Raw genomic sequence first — 19,635 nt, forward strand, 5'->3', positions numbered from 1 at the left:
TTAGTTGATCTACATTTGTATAGAACTTCAGAAATGAACAAAGTCTGCAGTGAACATCAGTTTATTGGATTATTTTCAGAAAACAGGCACATAAACTGGAGACACAATGGAAAGTTACTCTTAACATAATGGAAGAAAATGGCTATGACAGGGACTGTTCATGGTTATATCCTTATATTCCCCAGCGGAGGGGGACAGAGATAAACATCGACACATCATTACATTTGTACACTACATACATAGACTGGAGTGTTCACAATAACAAATAGACTGCATACGCTTGTGCAATAGCTTGCTTTTCTCATAACTCGGTGACCAAATACCTTTCCCATGTGGCCATGGAGCATAAGGAGACCAGGAGAGGAAGACAATTTAACACTATTTGAGACAGACGACTAGGCCTCACAAACATCTGACAGTCTACTGTGTGCCACTTTAGCCAATATGGATCTACAACTTACTGTAGCTGATACTGTCCATCAGAAATCACAACACTTATCAATTATTCTGTCAGTTTCCACAAAAGGCCTCATCATTCTTCACCATCAGTTTCATTCAGTCATCTAGTTTCACGTTATCCTCAAGATTGGTCCAAGACAAAACCATCCTCAGATTCTGAGAATTACCAGGCTGGCCATTTGCATTCCGTTACAGAGAACTCTATATGAACGTGTCCATGGGCAGATATGGTTATCAAAAGTTCTGTCCTTGCGCTATTGCTCAGTTCTTAGTGTTACCGTCCGTGGGTGGATGTTGTCCCTCAGTACCGGGCCATTGGGGATGCCATGACAGGGAGATGGATGGAAGGAGGGCTAGAGGGTGTCTGGAGGCACATTTCCCTGGCACTGAAGAACCACAGGATGGAGGGAGCGAAGAGGGGAGGGTATATCTACTGTAGCCTCACCCCACACAATTATTATACTCTCGTTCAATCAGATTCCAAGTCCAGCTTTATGTGTACTGCAGGCGAGATGGATTCACAGTTAGCTCACTGGGAAATTAGTTGTGCAATAGAATAAAGTCCAATTCTGAAGACACCCTATTGGACAAATGCACAGGCTGTCCGAAGAGATACCAGTCAGGGGGCTGTTACGTCTCCATGGTAACATGAAGCAGTTGCCATAGGCTCTATATGCCGTACACATGATTACATAATGGTGAGAGTATTCACATGTCAAGTATCAGAGAGGATATAGCAGAGTAATATTACAAGTTATGAGGGTTATTCACAAAACTTCCAACTCCATAAATGTACTTGTTTCTTTTTTAGAAATCTTGACTTTAAATCTTGGCCTCATACGTGCTCTTCTTTTACAAAAGCATAACACATATTGCTATCAATGTTTTGAATTTGACAAATTTCTGTATTGGTAAAACATGTGGCACATTCACTGAGACATCACGTTTTATAAATAATCCCCATTTCTAATAGTCGAAGCTGGGAGTGCATTCTTTCATTTACCAACAATAGAATCACATCTTGTCTAGAAGTGCAGCTCCCTCTCAGGGAGAATATCACAGTAAAAAAAACACTGTCCCATTTCCCCTCATATACCATGGGCCCCCACCCATAGGATGTTAGCCAGCACTGTCCTTAATGTGTGTGGAGTACAGTAGGGAATTATTGGAAGTCAATCTGACTGAGGTCTCAACGCTATGGGAGGGAGGTCAAAAGGGTGAAAGGTCCTTTCTATAGGAAGTGGTGGTTTAATGACCTCACTCACCCTGGGTTGGGTCTTAAGTCTCTTCTCATCATAATCCATATGAACTGTATATACACTGACCATTTAGTTCATAGTATCTCATACTGAGTCACTTTCTGTTTACTTAGCCAGTATTAGTTCATGGGGTAGAATGGAATGTGTGTGTGGTTACTGGCAATACAGCATGTTGGCACACAAAGCAGGTGATGGGGTTAGCTTGTGGATTAGCGTTCCTCTTCACACCCCGTTGATCAGAACCACAGTTTGGGTGGGGGTCTGGGAACGGCTTTGACGTTCGCGCTTGGCGTTCTTGGTGCTGTCGCTGCGCGAGCGTCGAAGAGACAGGAAGCTAAGGCGGCCCTCCAGGCCCGTGGTCTTCTTGGTGTTTGGGACGGTGGTGCTGTTGTTGTTTACAGTATTGTCCAGCTCACCCTCCGCTCCCTCTGCTCTGTCACCTGAAACACACAGAGAGGTATGTTGTGTGAGCCTGGTGATCGAGATAGATAAAGTATATTGGGAGCCCCCCCCCCAAAAAAACTCACGTAAACAGTAATGAATATACTTTGTGTTTAGGAAGCCCTGCACACACACCCGTAGACTGTCATACCTAAGTCTTTTTCTAAACGTTCCCACTGTTATCCTTTCTCACTGGTCCAAAACCTTCCGCAGGCTCTTAGGGACCCAGTGGAGATTAGGATGTATCCCGCAGCAGTACTGCTTGCCTGTGCCTCTTCACCTGCTCTGGCCTAAGCACTAGGCTAGCTGTCACTATGACTAATAGGTCTCTCCTCTGGCTCAGGTGCAAGTCAGACAGGAAGCAGAAGACGATATGTCTTACTGACAATAAACACACACAACATCAATCTCTCTCTTTTTTTCACTTGTCTGCATATGTACACACTACCTCATACAGTATGCAAATACACTCTCTAAGCCCAGCTTTCCTTTTTTGGCACACGCGCACACACACACACACCTCTCTCCAGGTCACACTCCGGTGATGACGCCCCGCTACACTCGCTGCGTGGTCCCAGGACAGGAGAGATGAGGCCAAAGTCAGACAGCGAGACTGGGCTGGGAAGGTCCAGACTGCAGGGGCGTGAGGTGGGAGCAGGGGAAGAGGAGGAGGAGGAGGAGGGGCAGGGCGAGGGCGAGGAAGAGCTGGCAAAGGGACAGGGCGAGGGGAGGTCCTGGAGGCTGTTGGGGGAGTGGGAGGAGGAGACCAGGCTGCAGGTGGAGCGGGTCTCTGAGTCCTCCTCTGACATGGCACTGCTGCTGCAGGTCTCATCCTCAAACGACTCAGACGTCACTGCAGAGACAGAGAGAGGGGAAGAGTGGTTGAGATGTAACAAGCCTTTACTGTACAACTGAGTGTACATGCAGAGCATCAATGTGGCATCCACTAAATACACATTCTCCAAAGAGCAAACAGGAAGCTGGAGATTGAGTGTGAAGGGGTTTAGGTGAAAAAGGGAGGGAGAGAGAGGGCAAGGGTAAGGAACGTAGAGAAAGGGAGTAGGAAGAAAAATAAAACGAGGGAGACAGATGGTGGGTAGAAGGGGGAGAGAGACTCCTTGAAATACTGCAGACACATACTTTACACTGAAAGTGGGAGTGTAGAGCACTTCAAGACTAATATGAGATCCATTTCCCATGTAGGGGTCAAAAGTCACAAATTCCAACATGGTTGGCGACTGTATGAATGAAGGAATGTTTTTATGACCTTGAACTATGGGCAATCGCTGATTCTTTTGTTTACTGCCATTGGAGAGTTTGAAACAGACACAGCATAAAACTGTTTATGTGGGTTAACGCGCAACAGCAATAACCTTAGCCAATGGCGGCTAAGTGGGTCAGCCAGCAGTAGGGCTCTGAGGTTGCCATGGAAACATCATCCCGCAGCCCATAATTCAGGACAATGGGCGGTGGATCAGTGAGTGACACACACTGCTGTGAACATCCACGGTTTTCGTCTGACTACAGTTCAGCCTCAATCTCATCACAGTGTGTATCTTCAGCACTTAACTGATTCAGGATCAGCTGTCATGAGTCAAGTCCTAACCTTAACCATAGGAGCTTAAACAGTAATGCTGTCTCTAGGCTAGTTGACATATCATGGGATCCTCTGCAAAGTCAATACAGGCATTTTAAATTAAACAGGAATTTCCTTTGAAAGAAAATGTAATTAACAGACTTCAAAAGAGCACATTTAGCATGTATTGTACATTATTTAGACACCAACGCAGGGCAGTGCTTCACTTTCATTAAAGTCAACCTCAAACATCCTGTGCGCCTTTAATGTTCCAATTCTAGGAAAACATTCCAAGAAAACAGGCAACCCTCTCAGGAGCCTGGAGATGATCTCGGACACCATCTTGATGTTTTCAAAGAATAGCCTGTTTAGCCTCACTATGTAGGACAGCTGATCCAAGAACAGTTTCTGCAGTTTTCAAGCACAGAAATGAAATGACCAGAACATCATGCATTGTAAGTGTACTCACTGGAGATGCCATCTGACTCCATCTTGAAGCTGGCAATGTCATCCACTGCGACACTGTCACCATCGGCGCCCACGCCCCGCCCCCGGGGGCCCATGGCCGAGTTGCGTCGGCGTTCGTGGATCTCGTCTGAGATCATCTCCAGGTTTCTCAGAGCTGTCTTGTACCCTTCTTTAGCCTGGCTCAGCTTGGCCTGCAACTCATCCACGTTCTTCTTTAGGTGCTACAGACGGACAGAAAGGGAGTCATTGTTAGCATTAGCTTGCTATACAAGGTTAAGTACACACACTCACGCAAAGGCAGAAGGAGAAACCAGTATTGCCATAAATGGTTTAGACCTGAGATGACATGGCAATATGTTCAAGGTCAAAGTTTATTGACCTAGGTCACATCAGTAAAGATCTAACCACAGTGCAGAGTCCACAATAACAAGACAGTAAGACTCCTTAAATCTAAAAGACCTTTAAAAAGGTCTATAAAGGCAGGCAAATTCCAGTGTAGTGTAGTGTAGTGTAGTGCACACATACCTCAAGCTGTAGGTAGTACTTTGCCTTCAACTCAAAGTAAGGTCTGCGGGAAGAGGGGGGAAAAAAAAATAGGGAAGGATAAAGATTAGAGGCGATGACAACTCAGAACAGCTGTGTACATATCACCAAGGCAACAGGGTGAGATATAGGGTTATCACATTAGATGAGCTAACCATGGAGAAAGGATTAGACAGAGAGCTGAGGCAACACAGAGCAAGACAGGCTCAGTCCCAACACTCTAAAACGGTCTCTTTTCTCATCTCATCTTCATGACACTAAATAGGTTTCAACCATACTAATTACACATATCAAGTACATGATCTGTGGTGATGACGGAAAGGAGACAAGGAAGCTGTTTAAGACCATATGTAATTGGCAACAGCCCCAGTCACAGCAGGGAAACTACTTTACACTATACACTCCCTCCCCAACACAGACCTCCAGTCTATGGAGTTTAGTAAGAACCTGACAGTATATACTAACCAGAACACCACCACATTGTCTCTCTTTGTGCTGCTAGGAACAAAAACAGCCACTACTTCTTCATCAAAGGTCGAAAATGACACTTGCACGCCACAGGAGTTTGGTGGCACCTTAATTGGGGGAGGACAGTCTCGAGGAATAAGTGTAATGGTATCAAATACATTACATACATGGGTTCCATGTGTTTGGTGCCATTCCGTTCATTTCTTTCCAGACATTATTACGAGCCGTCCTCCCCTCAGCAGCCTCCACTGTTTCACATTTACTTGTTGCACATTTATATTCATTTATTTTGTTCAAGTTGACCTTTTTCAAGCTACTGAAAAATCTCCGCCATGAAAGATCAATGTCTTGCAAAAGGTCACTGTTGACAATAAACATGGGTGTGTGAATGTGAGAGTCGCAGACCATTCGGTAATTGACGCAGTGGTCGTATCAGGTTCACTTTGACTTCTCAGTCTTTTAACTACGGTGTAGTTGGGTTGTGGTCGCAACACAGTCATATGGGACCCACTTGGACTTGTTGATGGTGCGTTTGAGTTTCTTCTCCAGCTGTTTCATGCGGCCCATGGCTGCCGTGTACTTGGCTGCCGTCTCCTTGTGCACCAGCTCACTCCGCGTCTTTGTATGCTCCGCCTCCATCACCTGCAACAGCCAACCAGAACTCAGTCTCGCAACTACACGGAAATGTGACTTCCTAACTTGCGAAGCATCAATTTCCAACCACATTATGCCTTTAACCTTTGAATAGTAACATTCAGGTGTCAAATGTAGGTTTGACAGACAGTCATGTTGCACTAATGCAATTCGCAGCACCCCATTCCCTCCTCCCCCTCCATGCAGTACGGTACTCACCCTCTGGGTGGCGTGGTTGAGCATCTCCTGCCAGGCTGAGTCAAACTGCCTGGTGTCCTCATCCAGGAGCCTCTGCTCTGCCAGGGCGATGGTCTCCTTGGCCGCACGCAGCACCTCCGTGGCCCTCTGGAAGTCCTGGGTGGCTCTCTGGGCCTCCAGCTGAGCCTGGGCAATGGGTAGAGAGTCAACATGTCAGATATGCCCTGAGATCAGCCACAGAACCAGACCTTCACTGGGTCTCCTGCAGAATCATCTGCACAACAGATGGGATGAGACCCTACCAGACATACTTCATGACTGGGTCTCGAGCTGGGCCTGGGCAACGGGTAGCGTGACAGCCTGCCAGACGGGCACCTGAAGAGGCCATGACATTCTGTCGCCAGCCAAGTTCTCTGTCACCATGAAATATTATGTGGGCCATGTCTGGCCATAGGGGTTGAACCCCTGCCCCTACTGGCAGCTGGCCAATGCTCATACTAGGCCAAATCCTTGATCTGTACACCTCAAGAGAACACTTTCCTCTCACAGGAAATTAACAATGGGCTCTTCAGTCAAGAAATTACTATATCCAGTGTCTCTATATACAGTGGGGCAAAAAAGTATTTAGTCAGCCATCAATTCTGCAAGTTCTCCCACTTAAAAATATGAGAGAGGCCTGTAATTTTCATCAAGGTACACTTCAACTATGACAGACAAAATGAGAAAAAAAATCCAGAAAATCATATTGTAGGATTTTTTATGAATTTATTTGCAAATTATGGTGGAAAATAAGTATTTGGTCACCTACAAACAAGCAAGATTTCTGGCTCTCACAGACTTCTTTAAGAGGCTCCTCTGTCCTCCACCTGTGACCTGTATTAATGGCACCTATTTGAACTTGTTATCAGTATAAAAGACACCTGTCCACAACCTCAAACAGTCACACTCCAAACTCCTCTATGGCCAAGACCAAAGAGCTGTCAAAGGACACCAGAAACAAAATTGTAGACCTGCACCAGGCTGGGAAGACTGAATCTGCAATAGGTAAGCAGCTTGGTTTGAAGAAATCAACTGTGGGAGCAATTATTAGGAAATGGAAGACATACAAGACCACTGATAATCTCCCTCGATCTGGGGCTCCACGCAAGATCTCACCCCGTGGGGTTAAAATGATCACAAGAAAGCTGAGCAAAAATCCCAGAACCACACGGGGGGACCTAGTGAATGACCTGCAGAGAGCTGGGACCAAAGGAACAAAGCCTACCATCAGTAACACACTACGCCGCCAGGGACTCAAATCCTGCAGTGCCAGACGTGTCCCCCTGCTTAAGCCAGTACATGTCCAGGCCCATCTGAAGTTTGCTAGAGAGCATTTGGATGATCCAGAAGAAGATTGGGAGAATGTCATATGGTCAGATGAAACCAAAATATAACTTTTTGGTAAAAACTCAACTCGTTGTGTTTGGAGGACAAAGAATGCTGAGTTGCATCCAAAGAACACCATACCTACTGTGAAGCATGGGGGGGGGATCATGCTTTGGGGCTGTTTTTCTGCAAAGGGACCAGGACGACTGATCCGTGTAAAGGAAAGAATGAATGGGGCCAGGTATCGTGAGATTTTGAGTGAAAACCTCCTTCCATCAGCAAGGGCATTGAAGATGAAACGTGGCTGGGTCTTTCAGCATGACAATGATCCCAAACACACCGCCCGGGCAACGAAGGAGTGGCTTCGTAAGAAGCATTTCGAGGTCCTGGAGTGGCCTAGCCAGTCTCCAGATCTCAACCCCATAGAAAATCTTTGGGGGGGGAGTTGAAAGTCGGTGTTGCCCAGCAACAGCCCCAAACATCACTGCTCTAGAGGAGATATGCATGAAGGAATGGGCCAAAATAACAGCAACAGTGTGTGAAAACCCTGTGAAGACCTCCAGAAAACATTTGACCTCTGTCATTGCCAACAAAGGGTATATAACAAAGTATTGAGATAAACTTTTGTTATTGACCAAATACTTATTTTCCACCATAATTTGCAAATAAATTCATTAAAAATCGTACAATGTTATTTTCTGGATTTTTTTTTCTAATTTTGTCTGTCATAGTTGAAGTGTACCTATGATGAAAATTACAGGCCTCTCTCATCTTTTTAAGTGGGAGAACTTGCACAATTGGTGGCTGACTAAATACTTTTTTTGCCCCACTGTAACTACAATGTAAGCACTTCTTATAAAATGCTGTTTTTAAAAACAAGAGACACAAAACTTTTAGCTCAAACATTGACAGGAATAAACCAAATCAGCTGTTGAGTCAGCATGAAAAATAGCAACTAGGCGAAATAACAAACAAGCCACCAAAGGTCCTTGTGACTGACTATGGAAACACGCCAAACTGTCTTGTACCTAAGGTGTTCCTAACATCAAAAGGACTAATTAATGAGAAAACACAAAGGTCATGACGGCATGACACATGGTTGTATAAGCAAAGTATACCTGCATCGTCTCATTTGACACTTACTGTATACAGCAGGGGAAGAGATTTAGGGCTCAAAGACATCACAGCTAATAGAGTTATTGCCAAACACTTCACCTGTGTGTCTGTGTCTGTGTGCGCGTCTGTGTCTGTACCTGTGTATGTGCGCGTGGCTGTGCCTGCGGCTGTGCGCGCAGCTGTGTCTGTGCCTGTGCGCGCGAGTGTCTGTGCGAGTGTGTCTGTGCGCGCGAGTGTCTGTGCGAGTGTGTCTGTGCGCATGTGTGTCTGTGCGTGTGCGCGTTTCTGTGTGCGTCTGTGAGCACATATGTCTGTGCGTGTAAGCCTGCGTGTCTGTCTGCGTGTCTGTCTGTCTGTCTGTCTGCGTGTCTGTCTGTCTGTCTGTCTGTCTGTCTGCGTGTCTGTCTGCGTGTCTGTCTGCGTGTCTGTCTGTCTGTCTGTCTGTCTGTCTGTCTGTCTGTCTGTCTGTCTGTCTGTCTGTCTGTCTGTCTGTCTGTCTGTCTGTCTGTCTGTCTGTCTGCGTGTCTGTCTGTCTGTCTGTCTGTCTGTCTGTCTGTCTGTCTGTCTGTCTGTCTGTCTGTCTGTCTGTCTGTCTGTCTGTCTGTCTGTCTGTCTGTCTGTCTGTCTGCGTGTCTGTCTGCGTGTCTGTCTGTCTGTCTGCGTGTCTGTCTGTCTGTCTGCGTGTCTGTCTGTCTGTCTGCGTGTCTGTCTGTCTTTCTGCGTGTCTGTCTGTCTGTCTGCGTGTCTGTCTGTCTGTCTGCGTGTCTGTCTGTCTGCGTGTCTGTCTGTCTGCGTGTCTGTCTGCGTGTCTGTCTGTCTGTCTGCATGTCTGTCTGTCTGTATGTGTGTATAAAACAAGGCTCCACATCTTTTTTCCTATTGGTATCTATTGGTTCTATCAGTAACATCCAGCTTTATGTCAACCCATCCCTCCCTACCCACTCTGAATGTTCTGTTCTGAGGTCCACCAAAACATCGTAGACTGCTGCCAGAGAGAACATACAAGTATTACCACTTTACTCTCTGTCCTCATTTTAGCCCAACCGGGTCACATAGTAATGGATAAACTCCAAAACAGTTCCCTCCTCCAGCCTCAGTTATGCTGAGGTACAGTACAAAGTGGAAGCTTAGGCTTAGACTTCCTGTGTGTGTGTTGCATTGCTGCAAAGCTAATCCTTTTCTCATTTATCCAATTTTCCTCTCTAATCTGTCAGTCATAGCAACTGACAGAACCCCCTGTAGCTAGAACTAATACCCTAAACCCCTCTCTGATCTGTGGGTACTAGTAAAGCGACAGAACCCCCCTGTAACTAGAACTAATACCCTAAACCCCTCTCTGATCTGTGGGTACTAGTAAAGCGACAGAACCCCCCTGTAGCTAGAACTAATACCCTAAACCCCTCTCTGCTCTGTGGGTACTAGTAAAGCGACAGAACCCCCCTGTAACTAGAACTAATACCCTAAACCCCTCTCTGATCTGTGGGTACTAGTAAAGCGACAGAAACCCCCTGTAGCTAGAACTAATACCCTAAACCCCTCTCTGATCTGTGGGTACTAGTAAAGCGACAGAACCCCCCTGTAACTAGAACTAATACCCTAAATCCCTCTCTGATCTGTGGGTACTAGTAAAGCGACAGAACCCCCCTGTAACTAGAACTAATACCCTAAACCCCTCTCTGATCTGTGGGTACTAGTAAAGTGACAGAAACCCCCTGTAACTAGAACTAATACCCTAAACCCCTCTCTGATCTGTGGGTACTAGTAAAGCGACAGAACCCCCCTGTAACTAGAACTAATACCCTAAACCCCTCTCTGATCTGTGGGTACTAGTAAAGCGACAGAACCCCCCTGTAACTAGAACTATAATACCCTAAACCCCTCTCTGATCTGTGGGTACTAGTAAAGTGACAGAAACCCCCTGTAACTAGAACTAATACCCTAAACCCCTCTCTGATCTGTGGGTACTAGTAAAGCGACAGAACCCCCCTGTAACTAGAACTAATACCCTAAACCCCTCTCTGATCTGTGGGTACTAGTAAAGTGACAGAAACCCCCTGTAACTAGAACTAATACCCTAAACCCCTCTCTGATCTGTGGGTACTAGTAAAGCGACAGAACCCCCCTGTAACTAGAACTAATACCCTAAACCCCTCTCTGATCTGTGGGTACTAGTAAAGCGACAGAACCCCCCTGTAGCTAGAACTAATACCCTAAACCCCTCTCTGATCTGTGGGTACTAGTAAAGCGACAGAACCCCCCTGTAGCTAGAACTAATACCCTAAACCCCTCTCTGATCTGTGGGTACTAGTAAAGCGACAGAAACCCCCTGTAACTAGAACTAATACCCTAAACCCCTCTCTGATCTGTGGGTACTAGTAAAGCAACAGAACCCCCCTGTAGCTAGAACTAATACCCTAAACCCCTCTCTGATCTGTGGGTACTAGTAAAGTGACAGAAACCCCCTGTAACTAGAACTAATACCCTAAATCCCTCTCTGATCTGTGGGTACTAGTAAAGCGTTGACTCAACACTTTGCCCCAAACCCACCAATAGCGTGTCAAGGGAGGGTGATTTACTGTATCTGTGTGGGCATGAGTGTGTGTCCGTGGGTACATTTCCTGTAGAGGTTAAATATCATTCCAACGTTTTACAGTAAGGAGGGTAAAACATTTCTGATCTGCCAAAAACTAAATCCCAACTGAACTATTGTTCAGTTACAGTAGCCTGACTAGTTTGGGAGGAAGTGAAGGTAGATCTACACTGACATGTCTCCTTCGCTGCAAGCAACTTATGAATAAGTCACAGCAGAGGACAATTCCAACAGGATCTCATGTGACTAGAGATTCTGCTGAACTAATTGAAGTGAGGAACACATTGAGTCACCGTAAAGAAAACAAGTGAAATGAAGTGATCATTATTTCCTGCTCTCATCACGACCTATGGAGCAGTATGTGGTATACGCCAAGACTCTACTAGACAAGGATCTGCAAGCCAAGATATTCCATTGATTTAGACAGCATCCCATTCCCTACTATGGTCATTTGATTAGCTTCCAAATGCCAACTCAGCACGAACTAAACAACCTCTGCCTTGTGGTGATCACACAACCCATTCACAGACCTTCTCATGACACGGATGGGCTTGATGTGCACATAGAGAGTTGGGTCCAACCACATGCTAACCAGTGTCTATCACTTCACTATAAATGAGTCATGAGCTTGAATGCCTAGGAATTCAACCGGGGCCTCTCGTTCACAAAATGGTTTGCCATGTTGTTCATGAGAATTGCAACATACACATGCTCTTATTTAGACAAGTATCTCCCTCTTTCACCTTCACTCCGTAAGCACATTCAGTGATCTACTATAAAATCATTCTGCATAGTTGTTTTCCCACTAACCCCAACAAGCAGACTCCATGCTGAGAAAACGTGCCCCACTCCCAGGAACCCCCTATGCACCCAGTGTTGTCCACTTAATATAATGTACAAGGAATGATCTCTGGAGAAAGGACTTTTCATCAGACAAAGTCTAATGGCTGACTCAGTTCATAGAAATAATGCTGCATTGAAGCATAATACTGTACAGCACGATGTTCTTTGTGCATCTATCTCTGTCTTTATTTTACTTCAGCAGGAACCACTCCTAGATAGCAGGCTACTTAGTGGCACACTTACAGTTCATTCGGAAAGTATTCAGACATTTCCACTTTTTTTTAACGTTACAGCCTTATTCTAAAATGGATTAAATACAGCATTTTATAAGAAGTGATTACAATGTAGTTACAGTGGGGCAAAAAAAGTATTTAGTCAGCCACCAATTGTGCAAGTTCTCCCACTTAAAAAGATGAGAGAGGCCTGTAATTTTCATTATAGGTACACTTCAACTATGACAGACAAAATGAGAAAAAAAATCCAGAAAATAACAATGTACGATTTTTCCCCCTCATTTTGTATGTCATAGTTGAAGTGTACCTATGATGAAAATTACAGGCCTCATCTTTTCAAGTGGGAGAACTTGCACAATTGGTGGCTGACTAAATCATTTTTTGCCCCACTGTACATGTTTTTCCTCATCAATCTACACACAATGCCCCATAATGTTAAAGCGAAAAGGTTTTAGAACGTTTTGGAAATTTATTAAAAATTAAAAACATATACCCTGTCTTTCCGTCCGTCCGTCCATCCGTCTACATTATTTACATAAGTAAATGATTTACATCCCTTTGATATGAGACTTGAAATTTAGCTCAGGTGCATCCTGTTTCCATTTGTCATGACTGTCCTGATTAGGTCAGGTTACAGGAGACCACAACCCTACGGATTATCTCTCAACCTCAACAGAGGAGAAGAGATCTAGAGGTCTGTAGATGTGGGGGTTTTATGACCCCTTACGCCCCTGGTAAATCTCAGGCCACAGACAAATTCCTTTGTCCTGTTACTATGGAGAACCAGCCTCAGAACATTAAACATGAAATAAAGGGACTTTGGAACAATGGTTTCCGTCAGCCACAATGGTTGTCGTGACGATAGATGGAATATGAAAATGTATGTCATTTTTGTTTTGTAATTAAAAGGTTAATAGATGGCGTTATAACGAAAACATTGTAACGTCAACAGTTTACCTATTATATGTTTGATGTTTATACATTGTACGTTGTATGGAAAATGTCCAAATCAAAGAGAATGTTTTGGTAAAGATGAAATGTGAAGTTAGTTGTCTAAAATTGGATTTGAGTAAAGTCTAGACATTGCCTCTTAACTAGGTACGCCCAGAGAATTGCCCTAAAGGCGGTTACGCCCACTTCTGACCCGAGGGTATAAAACCTGTGCGTGAAGAATTTACAGAGAAGACTACGTGACCCAAGCTGCAGCCGAGGTCTAAAAAAGTCAACAAACCCAAAACGCAACACAAGTTTGAAGACAAAGAAATATTTTTCTACCCAAGCTACAGATGAGTAGCTGTGTCTAAGCGGGTGAATTCAAGTCGAACCACCTAGCCTCCACTCCCCATCGTGGTATCTACACCGTTTCATTCCTACGCTGTGAGCTCTGAGCTACAGAGCTGTCTGTCCTCAGAAGAGCCCTTCCAGAGCAAGGGCGAGGGAACAGACTCCTAAGCCAAAAGGACAGTGTCATCGTGAGGATGACCAGAGAGTTGCGCCGGAGAAGTGCGTCATTGAGCAGCCTGAACGGGCCACGTGGAGAACCCATGGAGACCTTCCCCAAGTAATTACATCATTTTATTCTGACAGATATATTCTGACTCTCTGGTCTGATGAAACCAACTCTTTGGACTGAATGCCAAGCGTCACATATGGGGGACACCTGGCACCATCCCTACGGTGAAGCATGGTGGTGGCAGCATTATGCCACCACTTCAGTGGCAGGGACTGAGAGACTAGTCAGGAAAGAGGAAAATATGAACGGATCAAAGTACAGAGAGATCCTTGATGAAAACCTGCACCAGAGCGTTCAGCACCTCAGACTGGGGGCAAAGGTTCACCTTCCAACAGGACAACAACCCTAAGCACACAGCCAAGACAACGCAGGAGTGGCTTCGGGACAAGTTTCTGAATGTACTTGAGTGGCCCAGCCAGAGCCCGGACTTGAACCCGATCAAACATCTTTGGAAAGACCTGAAAATAGCTGTGAAGCGGAGTTCCTCATCCAACCTGACAGAGCTTGAGAGGATCTGCAGAGGAAAAAACTCCCGAATACAGGTGTGCCAAGCTTGTAGCGTCAAACCCAAGAAGACTCAAGGCTGTAATCACTGCCAAAGGTAATGCAACAAAGTACTGAGTAAAGCGTCTGAATAGTTATGTAAATGTGATATTTTTTTATTTTTATACATTTGCACACAAAAAAATACTGCTGTTTTTGCTTTCTCATTATGGGGTATTGTGTGTAGACTGAGGGGGGAGAAAACTATTTAATCGATTTTAGAATAAGGCTGTAACGTAACAAAATGTGGAAAAAGTCAAGGGGTATGAATACATTCCGAATGCACTTCATAAATATATAAGTACATTTATTAGTATGTAGTAGTGTTCTGTTCCTACTGTATACTGCAGATAAACTGATGCCAACAGAGAGACTTCTCACAACAGGCCTACTGCTGTACACCTGCTCCTCTATAAATGATTGGCAACCCAGCCCTTCTCCTTAATCCATCTCTCCTCTGCCTTCTCCTCTCCTCCATCACCAGTTCAGTCCTGCTGCCACTGTGATCCATCGTTCTATTCTTTTCAGTTTACTCATCCCATCTTTACCCTTCATGTTCAGCTGCACAGTGATGGTGTTAAAATGTTTAAAAAAGACTTGAGCATAATTTCTCAGCCACCTTTTAAAGCTGGGCCTCTCAGGAACTCACGACTGGAGGGAAGAGGGAGAGAGAGATGGATTATTACGGAGGCGGGGAGATGGATGGAAGTGGAGGCATTAGTCTATTTATTCAGCACATTCCAATGAAGTATTGTGTTGTTATTCACTGTCCTCTCTAAGGACTGCGGTTACAAACTTTCCACCGGTGTATATTTGACCTCTAGAAAGATGCTCATACCACATCAGTTCTGCATTTCTGCTGCAGTTTCTGTCTGTGTAAATAGATCATAAGGTCTACAACTTCTCTCCATCACACAGACAAATCATAGGTAACGGGGATTTTCCAGGTGAACAAAAAGGACAGCAGACATTGATCAAATCAATTACAGGGAGACGCCTCCAGAATAGGAGCAGAGAAAATGTTGAACTACATTAATCACACAGCACCGAATGTTCTGTAAACACCAGGAGGCTTGTAGGAAGTCACAACATCAGATGCTACAGAATCACAGTGTCACAGAAACACTATCAGTGTGTCCTCGAATCCAGTCAGGAGTCAAATTTTACACAACATTCAACACTTGGCAGACATTTTGACACAGGTCAAAGGTAAGATCATCAGTACATAGTTATATCAGATAATGATAAACAGGCACCAAACTGCTTCATTAAATATGGTACTTAAACACTCATGGTTAACTTTTTCCATTTCTCTCATGTTTATTACATATCAACCCATATCTATAGTAACTCAAATACAGGAAAATAATTGATCAAATAATTACAGCCCTACTCATATTTTAAATCAGTAGGGCTCTGTAAATGTGAATCAAACAAGCACCAACATGTGCACATGCAAGTGGAAGTAAAGTGGAACTTTATAAAAAAGTCTATGCTTTCTCTTTGGGCATAAGAAAATTGTATCCCGCTCTACACAGCCTTTAAATTATTCAGAGCTTGCGCTCTTCGGAGCCCTTAACAGAGTATTCATTTGGTTAACCGGCACATGTTCAGATAAACATCTCGTTGCTACATATTCACGCTTGCCTCCATGGCTGCACGCATGTAAGCGAAGCTTTGAAATATAAAGCCTTCCTATAATCTTCACAGCATACATTTGACAAGACGTGCCAACACTTCAAAGACCAGAGCGTTTCAGCTAAACATTCCTCAGCATAGGCTATCAACACTGGAAAAGTATCAGCTTTCAGAAGAGAACACAGACACACAGCTATTTTCCAAGATAATTAACTGATTTAATCTCCCCAGTTAAGCAGGGCAATTAATCTTGATGAAAAGGGAGTGAGATGGGATGAAAAGGGCCTTTTCAATTGGAGGTCAATGATTTACAGTCAGATAGTAAACATGCATCTCTGCAGTCACGCTTCGCTAGCCTTGGCCTTAATTGTGTCCCGATTGAGACCGTTCCTTTTGCTGTGAGACACAAACAAATTGTGACTGGCTTAGATATGTCAGAGACCCACAGAGTTAATCCTGGAGAAGTCGTTATACCGCACATGACTCGGGGAGAGCTCGTCTTCATCATGCTTCATGGTCTGATGCTACAACAACCTAGAAGCTGTACATCGATCAGGTCAGTCTGAATGTTCTCTGAGGCAAAGTGAAGGACAACCGTGTTCCGGCGTGGACATGGGGATGTAAGTCACTTGTTCCAGGTGGTTGCTTAGCCATTGTTTAACTTCAGTGTTCTAGTCAACGTCTAATGTGCTGAAGCACCACTTGTAATGAACAGCTGCCTCTTGGATTCCTCAGCACACTCATACAATGTTCCATGGCTGCAGGCTTGGACAGCAAGTGTTGACATCCAGGGGCGGACGGCACGAAATGCCATTTTTAGCCGAGAGGGCCTGTCGAACTTGGGATTTTAGAGCAAAATGATCATTATTTGGCTAACAATGGGGAAAGAAATGGGCTGGTGTGGGGGCCTCGAGAAAATAAATGGGCCGGCGAGTTAGAAGTGATTGGGCTAATTTCAGGTCCCAGTCTGCCCCTGTCGACACCCATACACACAAACGTTAGCCAACCAGAACAATAGCCACATGCACAGCTCACACACAGCTGTATTGAGTCATTGTCAAGCTGAGCTGCCATTATTAAAACAGCTCCAGTCCTGCTTGCTGAAGCAGTGATGTAACCAGGGCTGACCAGCATCAACATGCACCACAGGACAGGCTGGCCTCCCACCTCCCAGGAGGCCAGAGCATGGCTCCAGCACACGGCCACGACCTTGTCTCTGTTCCCCCTCTCCATCCTTCCCATCCTATCCCCCATGACCCTCACCCGCTCAGTGCTATAAGCCTACCAAAACCTCTCTCCACAGGAGAGAAAGAGACAGGTCACAGATGGTCTCTTGACTTTTCAGGACTACACAATGGCACTAACCGTCTTAACCCAATCTCCATACCCATGGGGATATACTGGCTGTTCTGTAATACATGGAACTGAGTTACTGTGGTGGTAAAGGAGACTGTCTGGGACAAGGTTCCCTGTTCTACCACAACCAGTATCTTTCCAGGGAAAGACATGACAACATTCTTCTTGCACTGCAAGAATGCATGTTGTAATTGTAATAAAATGCAATATTTACAGTATGCCCATATAAATTCCTACAAACTCTCTCCAAGTCCTTTTGCTTTATCCCGGACACTACGGTGACAGGTTGATGTATTAGAGCCCCCAGCCTCTGACAAACATGTGCAGGGACCTATAGAGTCTCTATTGTAGCTGTGATCCATCTGCCCTTGACTCAGAGCCAGAGAACAATCCCATACATCAGCTAGAGACAGCTCTCTCCCCCAGTCTGAATCTATTCCAGCTGTACCAAATCCAACCAATCCACTGGATGATCTCCTCCAGGCCTGGAGGATTTTCATTGCTTTCCTCCCCCAGCCAGACACCACTAAGCCCCACATCTGTTCAATCTATGGCCATCATGGAGGTCAGTTCATAACTAATCTCACAGACATATCCACAGTCGGTCTCCTCTGTTCTGGACCTCAGGCATCTCTCCTACTCTCTCTCATTATCCGTCTCTCCTTCGTTCTTCCCACCTCCAGACGCACTGCGGTTAGATGACTGAAGCAGGCAGGGGGTGAGACGACCTCGACTGTGCACTTCAGTTCAGCTACGTGGTAATCACTGTCGCTAACGGGCCATGCAGGAGAGAGCGAGAGGGAGGGGGGAGATAAACGGTGCCCAAACCTTGCACCAGCCACAACACATCACCATCACCATTCTCCTCCTCCTCTATTGTTCCCACCTTTCCCCCCACTAGCTGTACCTACTCTCCAGACAAGATGGGGCAGCTGAGGGGGAAGGGCAATAGGACTTCAATGTTTAATGCTAACCAGGGATGGGGTCAATTCTGTTTCAATTATGACTGGTCTACTTTTGTCAAGTCACACTCTTCAAACCTGAGGTGAACGAGAAGGAAACTAAACATATTTCATGAGGTATAAGAAAAGCACTTTTCATCATTTTACACTACTGGTGACTGCAGCAATCGAGGCTGATTCAGCACTTTAAAAATGGGAGCTGTCAAAGAAAGTGCAGGGTGCCCAAACGACCCCTCAGGAAACATACAGCGCAGGGTGCCCAAACGACCCCTCAGGAAACATACAGCGCAGGGTGCCCAAACGACCCCTCAGGAAACATACAGTGCAGGGTGCCCAGACGACCCCTCAGGAAACATACAGTGCAGGGTGCCCAGACGACCGGCTGAGTCAAGCCGTCTCTGATCCACTTACAAGGGCAGTCAGCCATTAACTTGTGACACGTACTACCTCAGGATATACAAGTCTTCTCAACATCTAAGGTAAGTAACCATCTATTGTTTTGTTACGCAAAAGCCTGTGTGTCTAGACCAAAGTCAAGGGCATTTTTCCACAGCACTGCCACTCCCCGTGTACCTTATCATTAGCCTTCTAAAGCAAATGATAATGTATTGCTCATGTAGGCTACTTCAACAAACCAGAGAGATAGAGAATTTCCACCCCTCTGGGCAAACAATGATTCAGGTTCAAAGTTGTGTACATGCTCACCCACTGACGGAGAATGGAAAGATGGAGGTGGAGATACGTTGCAATAGGAGAGGAGAATAGAGTATAGAGGAAGAGGAAGATAGAGAAAGAGAGGAAGAGTGTTTATGTTGCATAATTGATTCAGGACTGCTGTGTTAGGATGGGCTCTGCCACAGTCACCACTGTGAGGTTGATTAACTCAACCATGTCAGAGAGGCAGCCATTTATCGCACCTTTGATCCATTTCAACCTCAACCGCTTTGTAATGCTCCCAACCACACCATCGCCCTATGAGACCTGTGTGTGTGTGTGTGTGTGTGTGTGTGTGTGTGTGTGTGTGTGTGTGTGTGTGTGTGTGTGTGTGTGTGTGTGTGTGTGTGTGTGTGTGTGTGTGTGTGTGTGTGTGTGTGTGTGTGTGTGTGTGTGTGTGTGTGTGTGTGTGTGTGTGTGTGTGTGTGTGTGTGTGTGTGTGTGTGTGAGAGAGAGAGAGAGAGTGACCAGTGCCCTAGAATCGCCCTTTGCAGTCAGGTCCCACTGACTTCTTGTTGCAGAGCTCAGCATTGTATGACAGACAAGCGAGTCCTGCACTTGTTCATAATTAAGATGCCTGCCAACCTAGTTTGGAAATAAGAGCCCTCGAGTATGTGCCAAACTCTTATTGAATTCCTGAACAACACATCATGGCTTCATACCATTGCTTTCGGTGAAATAACTGGGCCAGTAGATGCAGGGGTGCATCTTTGGTTT

The 19,635-nt window shown here is 45.3% G+C and overlaps 1 protein-coding gene across 1 annotated transcript in view; it reads right to left on the bottom strand.

Moving 5' to 3' along the window:
• Positions 1-45: 45 nt before the first annotated feature.
• LOC124004990 (SH3 domain-binding protein 5-like) overlaps positions 46-19,635 on the bottom strand; it is a 47,777-nt gene continuing 28,187 nt past the window's right edge. The window contains exons 4-9 of the mRNA XM_046313795.1: positions 6,067-6,231; positions 5,726-5,856; positions 4,729-4,771; positions 4,205-4,424; positions 2,680-3,012; positions 46-2,158 (exon numbers count right to left, since the gene is read on the bottom strand). Of these exons, the coding sequence (XP_046169751.1) occupies positions 1,941-2,158; positions 2,680-3,012; positions 4,205-4,424; positions 4,729-4,771; positions 5,726-5,856; positions 6,067-6,231 (1,110 nt within the window). The 3' untranslated portion in view covers positions 46-1,940. The remainder of the gene's footprint in view (positions 2,159-2,679; positions 3,013-4,204; positions 4,425-4,728; positions 4,772-5,725; positions 5,857-6,066; positions 6,232-19,635) is intronic.

Source organism: Oncorhynchus gorbuscha, linkage group LG19 (assembly GCF_021184085.1).
Source record: "Oncorhynchus gorbuscha isolate QuinsamMale2020 ecotype Even-year linkage group LG19, OgorEven_v1.0, whole genome shotgun sequence".
Lineage (NCBI taxonomy): Eukaryota > Metazoa > Chordata > Actinopteri > Salmoniformes > Salmonidae > Oncorhynchus > Oncorhynchus gorbuscha.